General features: G+C 48.8%; 1 protein-coding gene across 1 annotated transcript in view; it reads left to right on the top strand.

The window, feature by feature from the left end:
* Window positions 1-3,595, top strand: part of LOC135814369 (uncharacterized) — a 36,024-nt gene extending 32,429 nt beyond the window's left edge. The window contains exon 6 of the mRNA XM_065327479.1: window positions 2,799-3,595. Coding sequence (XP_065183551.1) covers window positions 2,799-3,009 — 211 coding nt within the window. The 3' untranslated portion in view covers window positions 3,010-3,595. The remainder of the gene's footprint in view (window positions 1-2,798) is intronic.
* Window positions 3,596-14,496: the final 10,901 nt, after the last annotated feature.

The raw sequence follows: 14,496 nt of genomic DNA, 5'->3' as shown, positions 1-14,496 counted from the left end.
GCGCTGCCACATATTGCGCCAGAAGCGTCCGCGAAAACAGTTGAGATCACGGCAGAACTGGAAGCCATATGATTCTGCCTAGTGCTGGGCACATGTACACGATTTCCTCATTGATGATTATAGTTACGAGGACATACACACGTACCTCGTGGAAGTGAGGGACAAATCCTCGCCTGACCGTCAGCGCAACAATTTCAAGTCACTGAAAGGCTATAGCTATTTCACTCAGAGAGGAAGTGGGCGAACATACAAGAAAACGCACAAACGCATGCATACACAGCGCGCACACACGCATGCACACACACACGCACACATACGCACGCACACGCACACACACACACACACACACACGCGCGCGCGCGCGCATACGGTCCTGGCTTCACTTAGCGTCCAACATCTATAAAGTGATGCTGTCTCCTTCCGTCGAAGCTTGCGATAACCTATTTTGAGAGTGACACATTGCATGCCACCAAGGTCAACATCATGAACGTGTGATGTTTCATCATGCAAGATATGATATATTTTAATATATCATATCTTGCATGATGAAACATCACGCGTTAAAATTTTTATGAAACCTCACTCCAACAAGTTACGGCAATAACGGTCTCTTTACTACTAATCATCAATTATGTTTCACCAAATTTTCCAGCCTGGCCCATCATCAGGGTGAAAAAGCATGATGGCCCAAAAATTTGGTGGAACATAATAATGATGTAAAGAGAAAAGGACTTATAAGTTACTAGTTATAACGAACAGTCCACCAAGGTAACGAGATAAATTATATATAGATAATACACAGTCAGATAGTTTGGTGCCTTGCACAAGGGGTACATGGATGCAGCTAATGGGGTCGCTTTCGGCACTTGTGCCAGTGGTTGTGAGACTTACCCACTCACCCCCACCGTTAGGCGCTGCATCTGCCGCTAGGGTTTATCGGGTGTTAGCGGCCGTCGTGAGTTCCCTTCGGGAACGGATACGATAATTTACTTTTTTTTTTTTTTTTTTTTTTTGTCGCACTATCTGACTGTATATTATCTCGTTACCGTGGTGGAGTCCCCCAGGACTGTTAGTTATAACTACTAACCGTCTTATAGGTCCTTTTCTCTTTACATATTACTATTGGCTCAACATCCGAGTTTTTATTGAACATAATATTATTCATGATTCGCAGTAAAGAGACCGCTATTGGAGTTGAGGAGTGAGGTTTCATAAAGGTGTTAGTGGCTGCGTTGGAGTTTGCGGACAATGAGAAAAATATGAGAGACCGATGCAACTTGTACCGTATGTCAGCGCCTTTAAAGCCATGGCCTTATATTCGAAACACGACTGCTTTCCTAGCTATTTTAATTGTGAAATGACTCACCCACTACGCCATGCCATAAAAGTCAAAGTCCACACAGAAATTTCAATCTAAATCCACTTGTTCAGTGTTCACCCTTCCTGCTGGGCTGTAAGTTTGTTAGTATAGCACATATTCCTTAATTTTGCAAAACATACTTCAAACGTCATTTCATTTATGAAGCCCATGGCTTTATAACTGAGACTGGCTTTATAATCGAATATACATCGCTTTAAAAAGGTGCGGACATACGGTAATCGTTAATGTTGGACAAAACGGATAACTTGTAAACTTATGGTCCTCTCTTTTTTTAAATGTAATCCTTGGCTCTCCATCCGAGTTTAATACCGATGAAACTGTTCTTGTACAGCGATGTACCAATAATTGCTTGCTTGTTTGCTTGCTTGCAATTTCCTCCATCCTCCGCACTGGACCCGAGCTTAGATGTCAGACCGGCTGCAGAGGATGCGGCCCAAAGACCTCATCTTGACAAAAATAGTGCTGTTTGTCAAAAAGTCCTAAGTTCGAACGAGATCGAACAGACTAATCTGGTAGTTCTATGCTGCCTGCCATTACCGTACGTCAGTACCTCAGGTGTCACAAGGAGGCTGTTTGTGTATGCAAGCACCACATGATCACAGATGAGTGGCTGCAACACAAGGCGTTGGCAAGAGGTGCAGAAAAAATGGAGGAGACTGCACCAGCTAATGATAAAGATCACGTGGTAACGGATGACACCTAGCTTTGGTACCTTGTGTATCGCTCATACTAGTACCGTAGAATCCCGTGTATGCGCCCATGCTCGCACATAAGCCCAGGGTTAATTCAAACACCACAAAGCTTCATCGTACAAGCCCATGGGCCTAGTTCATGCCAAATACATGTGCGTAGTACAGTATTGTTTTTGTTTTTGTTTTTTTTTGTACACAATCATCGGTTGTTTTTGTTTGCACAGTGGTTTTCAGCAATGTACTTCTCACTTCCTTGGTACTTTTCAATAGCACAATTTTGGTGTCGGCGTATAAGCCCATGTCCGCGTATAAGCCCATGTTCTCGTATAGGCCCACCAAAATGTACTTGTGAAACAGATAAGCCCATGGGCTTATCCTCGGGATTCTACGGTATCTACCGTACAAATTCCATGGAAGATTTCCATCTACGCAAACACAGACAGCAAAGCGAGGTCCCGCACGCGAATGCTCTTCTTGATCGATCACTCTGATAAGCTTTCTTCCATCTTCCTTAAATTTCCCTCTTTTTTTAATGGCTGCAATTCTGTTTTGTGTAATTGCCAACACACAGCCATGTAAATTTAGTCAACCGCCGGCTATCAGTACATTGGATAGCTGCTGTCAGACTGAAGCTATTCTATTGCTATTGTGCCAACATCGGAACTCGAAATGGTAAGATTGTGATCCTATGATACATTTCTTACATGTGCCCTTTTCCTGCTCAGGCAAAGCATGGTCCGGCTCCACACCATCAAGTTCGGTTCTGGTCATTCAGCGGAGCTGCAGCGCATGGTTGACATAGTCAAGTCCTTCTCGCAAAGTGATAAATTTGCTAGCCAGAGTTCTTACAGCACCAGGGTGGGTGGTATTCAGCTTGCCGAGCACTTTGAAGCCCTGGCCAGTTCGTTAAACAAAGGTGGCTTCCTTGTCACCTAAGGGGGCCCCCGGTGGTCCACGTGTCGATGCTTGGCGTACTAGTAATTTTTGTTCCTGTGGCTTTTTGTGTGCAATAGATTACTAATAATGCACCCTGCTTCTTAGTCAATTTCTTCTCATAATTTTCAATATTCTACATGTGTAGTCCTTGCAAGGCTGGTTCCCTGTCCATCTCCACTCCAATCCAACACATACACGGTTGTTGTGCATACAAAACACGTGGTATGGCTCGTCCTCTTTTTTTTCGGACCTTTTTTCTTCATCTTTTCGTCACTTGACGAGCTTCTGTTTGCTCGTATACACTTGGCATACCTAGCGAACAGGTAATAGCAGTTGTTTTCCGCCTAATAATTTTCTCTCCATGATCCACCACTTTCTCAATCCCCCTGCATTTATGTACAAGTTAGTATGTGCATGCACTTGCCTTAGCCGCTCAGTTTAGTTTCGTGGAATTATCTGCTAGGACCTTTTAGACTATTTTCCAGCATTTTGTAGATCTCAATTTGTGAGCCTTTATGGTCGGTTTTCATTCACTTATTTTGCCAGTATTTTACTTTGACTTTACTTTTCTCCTGGCATGGCGCACGGTATGCTCTCCATCAGCATGGCGTTTCGCACACTAGCTTTAGATGTGGTTTGCAATGAAGTGAGCATGGCTGCTGTTGCTTTATGTATGGGTATTGCCATGAGAGTATAAACAAGTGAGCTGCTAACCAACAACGCCGTTCTTAACTTTAGGCCGTGGCGTTCTTAGCATTTCAAGCTGGGCGTGCTTGGGCTCCACGTTCTTCAGCACGCAACTCTACTGTATGCCCCGCTTATTCTTGCACGTTATCGGTACAGTGTGTACCTTTCTCTGATGGTTTTCTTTTCAAGGCTTCTTTGCTGTTTCTGCAAACCCTTAAAAGTCCTTGTGTGTTTAAAGGGGAAGTTAAGGCAAAAATCAAAATTTCACCGGTTGTAGTCTTCGGGGTGCTGAGTGGAATGGTCTTGGTCCGAGGAAGCTGAGACGTTGCCTTCCTCCTTTATTCCCAATCGAACTCGCGCACTTCCACCGAAGTTGGGCGACTGCGCCCTACTAGATGGGGGTTTGTATGCAAAATGTCACTAAAGGCGCCATTGCGTTCTTATAAAAGCACGGATGACCGCGATTGGCCCATATGTTGTAGTCTTTTGGACGCTGAGTCGACTGCTCTTGGTCCGAAAAGGCTGCGATATAGCGTTCGGCCCTTATTCCCAATCGAACATGGTTGAACAAGCGGTCACATGCTCGTGCTTACACCGGTCACCTGGTCACTGCGCCAGCTGGCGACAACTAACGTTACTGTTACTTTCACACCAAGGTTTAACTCAAAGGTTCAACTCGATCGTGACAGAAACTCGCCCAGACATGCTGTAAGTTGTAGCCTACAGGTACGGTGACCGGTGTACGCACGAGCACGTGACCGCTTGTCCACCATGTTCGATTGGGAATAAGGGCCGAACGCTACATCGCAGCCTTTTTCGGACCAAAGCCAGTCGACTCAGCATCCAAAAGACTACAACATATGGGCCAATCGCGGTCATCCGTGCTTTTATAAGAACGCAATGGCGCTTTTAGTGACATTTTGCATACAACCCCCCCCCCCCCATCTAGTAGGGCGCAGTCGCCCAGTTTCGGTGGAAGTGCGCGAGTTCGATTGGGAGTACAGAAGGGAGCGTCTCAGCTTCCTCAGACCATGACCATTCGACTCAGCACCCCGAAGACTACAACTGGTGAAATTTTGATTTTAGGCTTAAAGAGGAAGTTAAGGCAAAAATTAAAATTTCACCAGTTGTAGTCTTCGGGGTGCTGAGTCGAATGGTCTTGGTCCGAGAAAGCTGAGACGCTCCCTTCCTACTTGAATCCCAATCGAACTCGCGCACTTCCACCGAAACTGGGTGACTGCGCCCTACTAGATGGGGATTTGTATGCAAAATGTCACTAAAAGCGCCATTTCGTTCTTATAAAAGCACGGATGACCGCGATTGGCCCATATGTTGTACTCTTTTGGACGCTGAGTCGACTGGTTTTGGTCCGAAAAGGCTGCGATGCAGCGTTCCTCCTTTATTCCCAATCGAACATGGTTGAACAAGCGGTCACGTGCTCCTGGGTGCCCAAATCACCTGGTGACCACGCCAGCAGGCGACAACTTTCACACCAAGGTTCAACTCGAGTGACAGGACTGCACCCAAAAAAGGTCAAACAAGCTAGTAAGTTGTACCCTGCAGGCACGGTGACCAGGTGACTGGCGTACGCAGGAGCACGTGACCGCTTGTTCAACCATGTTCGATTGGGAATAAAAGAGGAACGCTGCATCGCAGCCTTTTCGGACCAAAACCAGTCGACTCAGCGTCCAAAAGACTACAACATATGGGCCAATCGCGGTCATCCGTGCTTTTATAAGAACGAAATGGCGCTTTTAGTGACATTTTGCATACAAATCCCCATCTAGTAGGGCGCAGTCACCCAGTTTCGGTGGAAGTGCGCGAGTTCGATTGGGATTCAAGTAGGAAGGGAGCGTCTCAGCTTCCTCGGACCACGACCATTCGACTCAGCAGCCCGAAGACTACAACTGGTGAAATTTTAATTTTTGCCTTAACTTCCCCTTTAACATTGAATAGCCATCGATTACCAGCATGGTTTGGTGACTTTAGAACTGTTTTGAGACTTTGAACGAAGCGATATCTCAAATAATTAATTTGATGGAATTGTTACCTGTCAAATGCGTGGGCGAGCAGGCCAGCTGACTAGTTATGCATGAGCATGCATTGATTTTTCATGGTTCACGTGCAGAAAACTAGTTAGTTGCCGCGATCCAAGTGCAGCTAACAGCGGGGAGCACCGGCCGTACTAGAGGCTACGCCAGGTGATAGCACCGAGCTTCGAGTTTGTGCACCGTGTGAACAACTCGGATCCAAACGGAAAACCTTATTTGATCAACGACGATGGCACTCGCAAAGAGATCGTGAAGAAAAAGCATACCCCTCAAAATGGCCGAAATATCACACTATGGGTCTACAAACGAGTCACGCCACAGCTACGACCAAAACCCCATCAAGCCAACATTGCCTCACCTTAGAAGACTTCCTGGAGCAGTACTGCTTAGCCACGCCAGGATCCCCGAGAGAAGACCAGGGCCATCACCCCCTGACGCCACAAATGATCGTCTCCAAAACAGCCAGCTACATGTACGTCCTCGGCAAGAACTGTTAACTATACACCATGATACACCGGCAGATAGTAGAACACCTCTTCAAGCGCTGAGGACATGTCCCCCATCTTCCTTTTGCGCAGGTCACTTTGCCCGTCTTTGGCCGTATTTCAGCACGGTCGAGTGGAAAAATTCAAAAAAGTTTATTTCAAGAAAACCCCAAAAGGAATATGGGGGGGGGGGGGGGGGCATGTCCTCAGCGCTAGAACTGTAGAAGAGGTGTTCTACTCCTAGTATTTGCCGGTGTATAGTTCTTGCCAATTGAGGATGTAGCTGGCTGTTTTGGCAGCGGTTGTAAATTGGCTATTTCCAAGACGATCACTGTTGTGGCGTCAGGGGGTGATGGCCCTGGTCTTCTGGGATCCTGGCGTGGCTAAGCAGTACTGCTCCAGGAACTCTTCTAAGGTGAGGAAATCATTGGTTGGCTTGATGGAGTTTTGTTCGTAGCTTGTTCGTATACGCTGTGGCGTGACTCGTTTGTAGACCCATAAAAATAGTGATATTTCGGCCATTTTTGAGGGGTATGCAAGTTTCAAGGTTCCCTTCAGAAACTTTTTCAAGGGCTTTAGCTTTGCACAATCGATCTACACCCCAAAGGGAACATACCTGCAAAATTTGAGCGAAATCGGAGAGATCCACTTGCACACATACTTTGGTATTCTCAGACATGCTCTCTTAAAGTACTTGCCCGATCGTGGCACGGCCATATCCAATCGAGTGAATAATACTAGTACTAGCAAGAGTACATAATAATGGGGGTTATGTACTCTTGCTAGTACCAAGAGTACAGGGGTATGTACTCTTGCTAGTACAAGTAGTACAAAGTCATGAGTCATGTACGAGCGCATAGGCTTGCATCGCAGCATAGAATTACATGACTGTGCTAGTCTGTTAGTAATAGTAGTGAGCATGCAAGCGTTGACACGGACAGCGAGATCGAGAGGCGATCGAAACTTCTTGCTCCTTTCATTCACACAAGTCATGATCACAGGGCTAGGGGTATTCCCGCTTGCAACCCCGTCCCGGAAGCGAAAGTTTTGTTTGCACTTGACTTCGCTGGTAGACTACTGGCAGTACTGCCACTGGTGTTTATGCCATTATGGTAGTACTAGTGCCAGTCGTGGTAAGCTGTGAGGCAGTGTGAGGCAGGGGCTGTAGGCCATAGCATAGCCTAGGCCAGGAAGACCGTATCGCGTATGGGCTATCGACTATCGACATGGCATGTGATCTCTTGCTGTACTGTCTGTAGATCAGCACCACACTACAGACAGGAAAGACATGACAAGTCATGTATGCTTTTTGCAGAGTGTTCGTTTTGACACATGAACGAGCTAAAGCCAGGTCGATGCTTGTCTTTTTTTTTACTTTTTTTTTACTACAAAGCACTGGCCAGCAACATAAAAGGGGAGGTAGACAAAAGTGGACAAGCGAACTTTGACAACACAGAGGAGCGTGGCATGCGTGCCGATGAGGTAGGTCAACCTCCCCCGACCTAGTGGTCTCGGGTTCAACAGTTGGTCTACGCATCAGGAAGGGGAAATGGACAGAGAAAGGGAGAATGAGCATGAGGAGCTTCCCAGGAGAGGAAGATTGAGAGAGAGAGAGAGAGAGAGAGAGAGAGAGAGACAGACAGAAAATGATAATAATAGAGACAACCGGTTATTCTCATTGCTGGTGGACTTCAGTGGCCCATAGCCAATTGGTCTGGCGGAGGTGATGGTAGGCCTTGGTCTTGAATGTCGGCAATTTCTTGAGAGTTGGGCGTTCGGCGAGGATTGGGGCAGGCAGTGTGTTCCAGCTCTCCAGGACAAAGTATGGGAAGGAGCGGCGGATGAACTCTGGACTGGAGGCTGGCAGAGGAGTTGCGAGTTGGAAAGAGTGGCCACCGAGGGACTGGCGTTGCCGGCGCGTCCGGGGTGCAGCGTTAACTCTTGCTGGGGGAGGTACCATGTTGGTAAGCAGAGCTGGACCTGGTATGCATTGCAGCTTATACAGGTAGCACAGCCCGTAAACATGCCTTCGGATTGCCAGGCTGGGGAGCAATGAGGGGCCAATAACCTTCATGGCTCGACGCTGGACCAGGTCCAGCTGATGGAGGTGACAATGTGCCGCACTTGCCCAGACGAGAGGGGCGTACTCCATTATAGGCCGTACAAATCCTTTGTACACAGTTAGGCGCCCTGCACTGTCCAGGATCCGAGATGCCTTTCGGAGCAGGCCGAGTCGCTGGTTGGCTCTAACGGCAAGGGAACGGATGTGGGCCCGGAAGGAGAGAGTACTGTCAAATAACACTCCTAGCAGCTTGAGCTGAGGGCTCTCAGGCACCTGCATGCCATCAAATGTGAGCTGTGGGACATCCAGGGATGGTCTGTGGCGGTCAAGGAGTATTGCCTGAGATTTTGATGGCTCGAACTTTATCTTCCATTGGGCACCCCAAGTCTGCAGGCGGTCAATAGATGCTTGGAGGCTATTACAAGCAGCAGCGATGGTATCTGGGTTTCTGATTAGGGCATAGAGTGTTGTATCGTCCGCATAGACAGCTAGACTGGAGCCTGGGGCTAAACACTGTTCTGCATCGTTTACATATAACAGGAAAAGAGTGGGACCTAGGAGGCTACCCTGGGGCACTCCAGCCTTGATCGGGAACAGTGGGGAGGACTGACCGCCAACAACTACAGTCAGTTTTCGGTCATGGAGATACGACCTTAGCCAAGCCAGGAGTTGGCCGTGGATGCCACATTGCTGTGCCTTCGCAAGGACACCTGGGTGGGAAACCTTGTCGAATGCCCCGGCAATATCAACTGCCAGGGCATGCACAAGACCGCCGCCAGCCAGGGTAGTGGCCCAGGAATGCTGGAGAGCCGTCAGTAGGTCACTTATGCCCAGTCCACGTCGGAAGCCAAACTGGGACGAGGAGAAGAGTTGATGGGTTTCCAGGTGGTTCACAAGCTGCCGATTGATGATACCTTCCATGATCTTAGAGATGATCGTCAGGAGAGATATAGGCCGGTAGTTCTTCATCATGGATTTGGGTCCTTTCTTGTGCACTGGAACGACACGGGCAATTTTCCATGATTGGGGCTGGACTCCATTTGCAAAACACAGGCGAAACAATCTAGCCAGCGGATGTGCTAGTGTCTGTTTGAGTCGAGGCGCATGCAGCTGACCATGGCATGGTTGATGTTCGATGGGCTTGCTGCTGCTGCACTGGCGCCTGGGGGGGTTTCGTCTTTCGCTTTCGCAACTCTATTCAACAGACACCACCAATAACTGCGCACTGGCACATATCGATGTTTATCAAGACAGTTTAGTAATAGTTATCGGCTCAGATTACGAGGGCATTTAGCTCGTGTTCGTCTTCGGTCTTGTTGTAAATCTACCTGTACACGACCAGGGAACTGAGGGAAAGGGGGAAGAGTGCATGGACTCGTGATCAAGTAATAGTACTAGTACTGGGTCTGAGTAACCAACCTCAAACTGTCAAAGCAACATTCAAAGCATGCATGGTTTACAATTTAGGGCTGAAACGATTATATCGGTTATCCGTCTAATCGATCATTACAACGAATAGGGGTAAGCGGATTATGCCGGCATAATTTTTGGCATAATCAAGTCCTTTTCGAGCAAGAGCATAAAATGGCATCCGAAAAACAAGGGCAGATGTCCAATGAGGCTGTTATACACACCTGCTATTGAAGGCATACTTGAAGGCATTCTTTTTGACATAATCAGGTCCTTTTTGAGCAGGAGCATAAAATGGCATCCGAAAAACAAGGGCAGATGCCCAATGAGGCTGTTATATACAGACCTGCTATTGAAGGACCATACATAGCGCTTCTTGTCGATTTGTAACAATATTTTAGCAGCCACAGGCAGGCGTAGTGGGATGGTCTAAGACCATGATTGAGAAACAGAGGGTACCAGGTTCAAGTCCTGCTTGGAAGCGGAAGGAATTTTTCCAGCCGTGCTGCGACCCACAGTTAATTGGGAACTCGTGGCCTGGCACGAGGGTAACATGGATGCAGCTAATGGGATTTCGGTCTTTGACCACTTGGTGGTGGGTCTGATCTACTCACCTCCCACCGTTTAGGCGCTGCATCTGCGCCTTTGATCCTAGAGGGTGGTGGCGTTCCCACGGCGGATGCGGAAAACTCGGCTTCCAGCCGAGTCTCACGCGAACCGTGAAATTTTTTTATATTTTTTTTTAGCAGCCACTATAGGACATCTCCCAAAAGTTCAGCGTTTGCTTGTGAATTAAATTATTTGGTATTCCTCTTGCAGAATTATTATTGTCTTGTACTTCCACAAAGCTCCCAGTCCACATCATGACAATGGTCTGAGTCCTTTTTTCATGACGATTATCTGTTCTTTTGGGTCTTTTTGATGAAGCATATAAAAGCATAATTGGCTGTTTTCCCAAAGATGCCAAAAAGTCTCACAACTGAACTAACTGCTTTTCGCAACCGTGCCAAAACAAGTCACTTCGGAAAGTTGCTGAAATCGCATCCATATTTTCAGAGAAAGCTCAAAAGTTGCTAATATCGCAACTCAAGATGAGCGAGTTATTGTGCATAGTGATGCCAAAAACAACCAAAAAGGAGCGGAAATAGACAACAATGTGGCGCAGCACAACTGCCTGAGTACTTTGAAGTACATTACGAATCATGACATAGCAACATTACTCCATGATGCTGCCACGTACTTCGAGAAGTACACTGAATAATGAAAAGGCGATCCATGGAAGTGCCCTCCCTCCTAGGTGCCAAGATAAAGGTCAAGGTTGCACATGCAGATGGTTCATCTGGCTGGTATACAGGTCTAGTGCACCGCCATTCTTTCAAAAAAGGTCGAGCCGGTGTGGTCCTTGTCAACAAACGATGGACAAACGGTGACCCGGATGGGCTTCTAGATCTTAGCACGGAAGAATGGAGAGTTCTTGACAGCCAACAGGATGATAGGTTGCCGTATGAGTCTGACATCACTGAGCTAGCAGTCAACCGTGTCCTGAGATCTATGACACTTTCGAAAGCGGGTGGCCCTGATGGTGTGCCTCTTCAACCATTCTCGCATCTCACCCCAACTGCAGTCACAGAATTGACACGAGTCATCAACCTCTCTTGGAAGACTGGTCTTTGTCCCAAAGTGTGGAAGTCTAGCCGACTCTTGCCCATACCAAGAGGGGGGTTATGGACTCTTGCCCATACCAAGAGGGGGTTATGGACTCTTGCTCATACCGAAGAGCAAACCAGGAGCCTATCGCCCGATCACTGTCTGAACCTGACAAATGCCTTGGGCAGGGTAGCTGACCAGGCGGCTCACGCAGTTCCTTGAACAGACGCACGCTATTCCAGCAGAACAAGCTGGATTCCGCCGGGCTATGTCCGCCGAGATGCAATGCTGTTCCTTCGACGAGTGGATCTGACAACAACAGCAGCTTGGCAACAGTGTGAACAGTGTGTTTCTTGATGCATCTGCGGCATAATTATGACAATGTCCACCATGATAATTATCCTCATCCCGCCGTGGTGCACTCGATCCTCCAGCGCGCCTGCTCCGATGGATCAACTCTTTTGTCCGTGGTCGCACAGTTGACACGAAATGGGGATCTTCAATGAGTAAACAACGCACAACACATCGTGGCGTACCCCAAGGTGCTTCCCTCTCACCTGTCCTGTGGCTAATCTACATCGCACCTATCTTCGACCTCTTGCAGCTATCAACACAATCTGCCGGTTTCATGCCATTCCTCTATGCTGACGACATTGCTATTGCTGTGGCGAGTAAACAGGTCGGGTCCCTACAGTCAGTTATGCAGCAGCTGCGGGATCATGTTGCTGAATTCTGCCGGCGCCAGAGCTACATCTCCCTCAACCCTAGTAAATCCGTCCAGGTAGTCATGTTTACCTCATCCTGTACAGGGGCGTCAGACGGTATTTTAGTGTGGAACGGTCAGCCGCCTGAAGTGCAATTTCACTAGTTGAGAGGGGGTGGCTCCGCAGAACATTTTTCGAAAATCGGAGCCAAAATCATAGCAATTTTTTGATTCCCGGGAAACTTGGGGCAAAGAGTGCTACGGTCAATACCGTAGTGACTGTAGCGTGTCCGACGCCCCTGCTGTATCCGCAATGCTTCTATCCCTCAGTCTCTGTTCGGGACAGCTGTGCCCTCTGCCACCTCTGCTCGGTTTCTGGGCATTCTGGTGAACTCCAGTACATGTACCGGTATGAACTTTGCTGAACAGTGTCTTGCTGCTCGACAAAGAATCCAGCAGCAACGCCTCCGACGCTCCGTATCGTCCAAGCAACATGCTCCACCACCTGCGGAGGGTTTAGACCAGCGAAGCTCTAACCGGCTGGTTCGTCAGTATGTCCTGTCGTCTGGGTTGTACGCAGCGCCCTCGTACTTTGGCCTCGCCACCCAACAAGGACAACACCATCTTCAGGTGGCTACAACCAATGCCTACGTGTGGTGACTGGGTGGTTCGTCAGTATGTCCTGTCGTCTGGGTTGTACGCAGCGCCCGCGTACTTTGGCCTCGCCACCCAACAACGACAACACCATCTTCAGGTGGCTACAACCAATGCCTACGTGTGGTGACTGGGTGGTTCGTCAGTATGTCCTGTCGTCTGGGTTGTACGCAGCGCCCGCGTGCTTTGGCCTCGCCACCCAACAAGGACAACACCATCTTCAGGTGGCTACAACCAATGCCTACGTGTGGTGACTGGGTGGTTCGTCAGTATGTCCTGTCGTCTGGGTTGTACGCAGCGCCCGCGTACTTTGGCCTCGCCACCCAACAAGGACAACACCATCTTCAGGTGGCTACAACCAATGCCTACGTGTGGTGACTGGGTGGTTCGTCAGTATGTCCTGTCGTCTGGGTTGTACGCAGCACCCGCGTATTTTGGCCTCGCCACCCAACAAGGACAACACCATCTTCAGGTGGCTACAACCAATGCCTACGTGTGGTGACTGGGTGCACCCAATCCACACATCAACTCCTCCCAAGCAGTCAGACCACATGGCGTCAGATGGCAGAACAGCATCTACCACAGGCACGCTTAGAAATTCTGCCCCAGAGAGCACCCCCTTGGAAGTACGTCAAGGATGTGTCTGTTCACAAGTCAGCCTGATCCCGGTGTGATGAAACCCGTGCCAAATTCATTGCTGCAATGGACTGCCTTGATGATGTGTATCGAATGTGCCAAGCTCCGCGCCGACTGGTGATCTCATTCTGGACAGACGGCAGTGTTACCGAAGATGGAGTTGGCGGAGGTGGCTTTCTCATCGAAGAGCACTGTAGCGATGCTGTTGCAGCCAGAGAGGTCGAATGTGGCAGTGTATCCGCTGGAAAGATCGCTACCTCGTTTACGGTGGAGGCAGCAGCGGCTACAGTGGCCCTTCAAGCAACACTCCCAATGGTCAACGCTGATACAGATATCGTCCTCACCATGGACAGCAGGTCGCTCCTGGATGGCATTGTAGGGGATCCAAACCATATGAGCCCCGATGTGACCTCATCCTAGTCCGCATTGTCCGATGTTGCGGAACAGGCCAGATCTGCTCACGTGGTGTGGGTCAGCAGTCATTGTGGCATCAAGGGCACCGACAGAGCAGATCATCTTGCCAAGCTGGGGTGCGATGGTGACCAGGATAACATCCACCTGCCTGTTCAAGCAGCCAAGTCATTCATCCGCACTGCCACTGCCTACCCGAGACCACTTCTTAAGCTCAAGAAGCTTGGCCCAGCAAGAAGCTTGGCCCAGCAAGAAGCTTGGCCCAGCAAGAAGCTTGGCCCAGCAAGAAGCTTGGCCCAGCAAGAAGCTTGGCCCAGCAAGAAGCTTGGCCCAGCAAGAAGCTTGGCCCAGCAAGAAGCTTGGCCCAGCAAGAAGCTTGGCCCAGCAAGAAGCTTGGCCCAGACAACACTGGGCGCAAAACAACATCTACACTTAACCAGCTCCTCACTGGACACAGCAGTCTCCTTTATTGAGTACCTCCCGATGATCGAATCTCGGCACGACCCTCACCATGTACCAGACTGCGAATCGTGTGTAGGGACTGCTGGGAACGCCGACCACCTGCTGCTCAAATGTCCGTCCCGGAAGAGTAGTAGAGATCTCTCGAATTTGGCTGTGTTTGCAGATGTACGAGAAGCCATCCTCACCGAGCCATCACAGGTCGTTCAGTTTCTGCATGCAATTGGAAGGACTGCTCTAAGTCCTTGCCAAGACTTTATACTAGTGATCAGCAAATGGATT

The sequence above is a fragment of the Sycon ciliatum genome, chromosome 4 (assembly GCF_964019385.1).
Source record: "Sycon ciliatum chromosome 4, ocSycCili1.1, whole genome shotgun sequence".
NCBI classification, from domain to species: Eukaryota; Metazoa; Porifera; class Calcarea; order Leucosolenida; family Sycettidae; genus Sycon; species Sycon ciliatum.
This window is presented reverse-complemented; position numbering and strand designations above follow the sequence as displayed.